The sequence below is a fragment of the Corvus brachyrhynchos genome, unplaced genomic scaffold (assembly GCF_000691975.1).
Source record: "Corvus brachyrhynchos isolate BGI_N302 unplaced genomic scaffold, ASM69197v1 scaffold220, whole genome shotgun sequence".
NCBI classification, from domain to species: Eukaryota; Metazoa; Chordata; class Aves; order Passeriformes; family Corvidae; genus Corvus; species Corvus brachyrhynchos.
In genome coordinates, this window is record NW_008236209.1 from 5,137,049 (window position 1) to 5,139,065 (window position 2,017).

Consider the following 2,017-nt stretch of genomic DNA (forward strand, 5'->3'; position numbering starts at 1 on the left):
CACGGGCACCCGGCCCTGCTCCGGCTCGCACAGCCCCGCACCCACGGGCACCCAGCCGCGCTGGGACCGCCAGGAGCAGCAGGGAGTGTGTGGACAGCGGTGCCCTGAATTATGTGGGCTGCGGAACACAGCCCGGCAAATCCAAGGAGGGAATCTTCAAGCGCCCCCTGACTCGGTCTGGAGCTGCTCTATCCATGGCAGGTTCAAGCAGACCTCAGGAGGGGTGCACCCAGCCCAGTGCAGCACAAAGCGACTGATCCTGCTCTCCCGACAGAGGGAAATGTGCTCCCAGCTCCAGCAGGGAAGCTGCCTGCCCCGGGCTGCGAAGCCAACGTAATTCCTCCGACCACAGGAGCCGCTGGACTCGCTGTGTGAGCACCCCGAAACACAAGGATATTGCTAATTTTCATCATGGCTAAAAATAAATCAAACTGGAGGAGTTAATACCGCCCAGAGGAAATAATTCGTGTAGAGGCTGTATAAAAACATTCTCAGCAGACTCAAAGCTCTGGATAAGAGGTTTCCTTGCCTGCCTCTAACAGCAGCAGGAAGGAGCAGGGGAAGCTTTTCTCCGTTGTTCTACAGCTCAGAGAAGGAAAAAAAAGGGAGCACTTCCTTCATGAACTGTTCTGTAGGGCTAAGATAAGGGAAAAGTCTTTGGAATTGTAAACTCCTCTGTCAGTACAACCTAGTAGTAAATGTAATTTCAGATCCAAGTAGTTTTTATTACGCTCAGGTCCTTAACTTGTCCAAAATCCATTGCTCAGTGACAACGCACTTTGAGATGCCCCAGAATTATTAAGGAATTAGAGAAAACCAAGCTTTTACCAACACTACCATTAACCTGTACACTCTGCCATGTAAAAGAAGAGCTCTGAGTTGGACAGGAATCAGCATTTTGATCCCCTGAGAAGTCACTTTATTTTTTTAATCATTTTGACTATTAGATTGTCTCAGCCACACACAAATCCTCACACCCTCCCAGCATCTCAGTGGGACAGTCTCTGGGTTGTTTTTTCAGCTCCAGGAGGTACAACCACATCCCAAACTGACGACTGTGGCTCTGAAGGGTAATCACAACCCTCTCTGCTTGTTTTTAAAGAGCTGGAAAAGCTGGAAATGTATTTTTTTCTGCCAGAAAAAGCACTATTGTAAGGCAAGCATGAAGTCTGGTTTCTGTGTTGCTCTCAGGCCATCTGTAGTCAAGGGAGGTAATTCTCTAGAGAACTCTACAGAAAAGCAAGGATGGTGTTGATGCATGAAGGATATTAGTCTGGAACCCTTGTTTTCTGGCCAGACAAAAAAGAAGTTGGAAAATTAAGCAGCAATGTTTTCTCCCAGCTCCTCAGACAAGTCTTCCGGCCACAGTGATGAGCACTTACAAAAGAGCAGCAAATGCTCCAGAGAAACGGGGCATGCAGAAGGGACACCGAGCTGCCAGATCCTGTTATTTTATGGGATTTTATTTAGAAAACTTCCATTAATCTCAGGCAGTGGAATAGCACTGGGAGGGAAGGGCCGAAAATAGAGCAAGAGACGTCTGCTGCTGCTTCAGGGTGTTTTGTCTTACTTGAAAGGGCACACGTTCTCCTCGGGACAGAGCCTGGAAGATGGTTCCTGCTGCCCATGTTTGGGAAGGAGCGAGGATCCTTTCTTCAGGATGCGCCTGTCAACACGCAGCGCTCGCTTCCCAGAAAACCTCTCCCAGTTGCCGAAGCAGGCATGGACAGCGGCCAGCGCCTTCCCAGAGCCCGCACCTCGGCCTACGTAAACAACTGTCATGTCTGAAGCCGCTCTGGCCTCTGAAGTGCAGCTCACTGCAGTTGGCAAACACGAAAATCCTTGTTTATTCCAAATGCTCCTGACACACTGTGCAAGGCCCAGAGCAGCAGCCGAGATCCGGGAATGCACCCAGAGTCAGCACAGGAGCCGAGGAGCCAAGCAGGGCCCTGAGGCTTGGGACCAGTATTGGGTGGGGCAGGAGGATTTATGGAGACACAAAAGCACAAGAACAGAG

General features: G+C 50.3%; 1 protein-coding gene across 1 annotated transcript in view; it reads right to left on the reverse strand.

The window, feature by feature from the left end:
- The window catches only part of SH3BGRL (SH3 domain binding glutamate rich protein like), an 11,200-nt gene extending 9,418 nt beyond the window's left edge, over positions 1 to 1,782 (reverse strand). Inside the window, exon 1 of the mRNA XM_017741739.1 lies at positions 1,571 to 1,782. Within this exon, the coding sequence (XP_017597228.1) occupies positions 1,571 to 1,782 (212 nt within the window). The remainder of the gene's footprint in view (positions 1 to 1,570) is intronic.
- Positions 1,783 to 2,017: the final 235 nt, after the last annotated feature.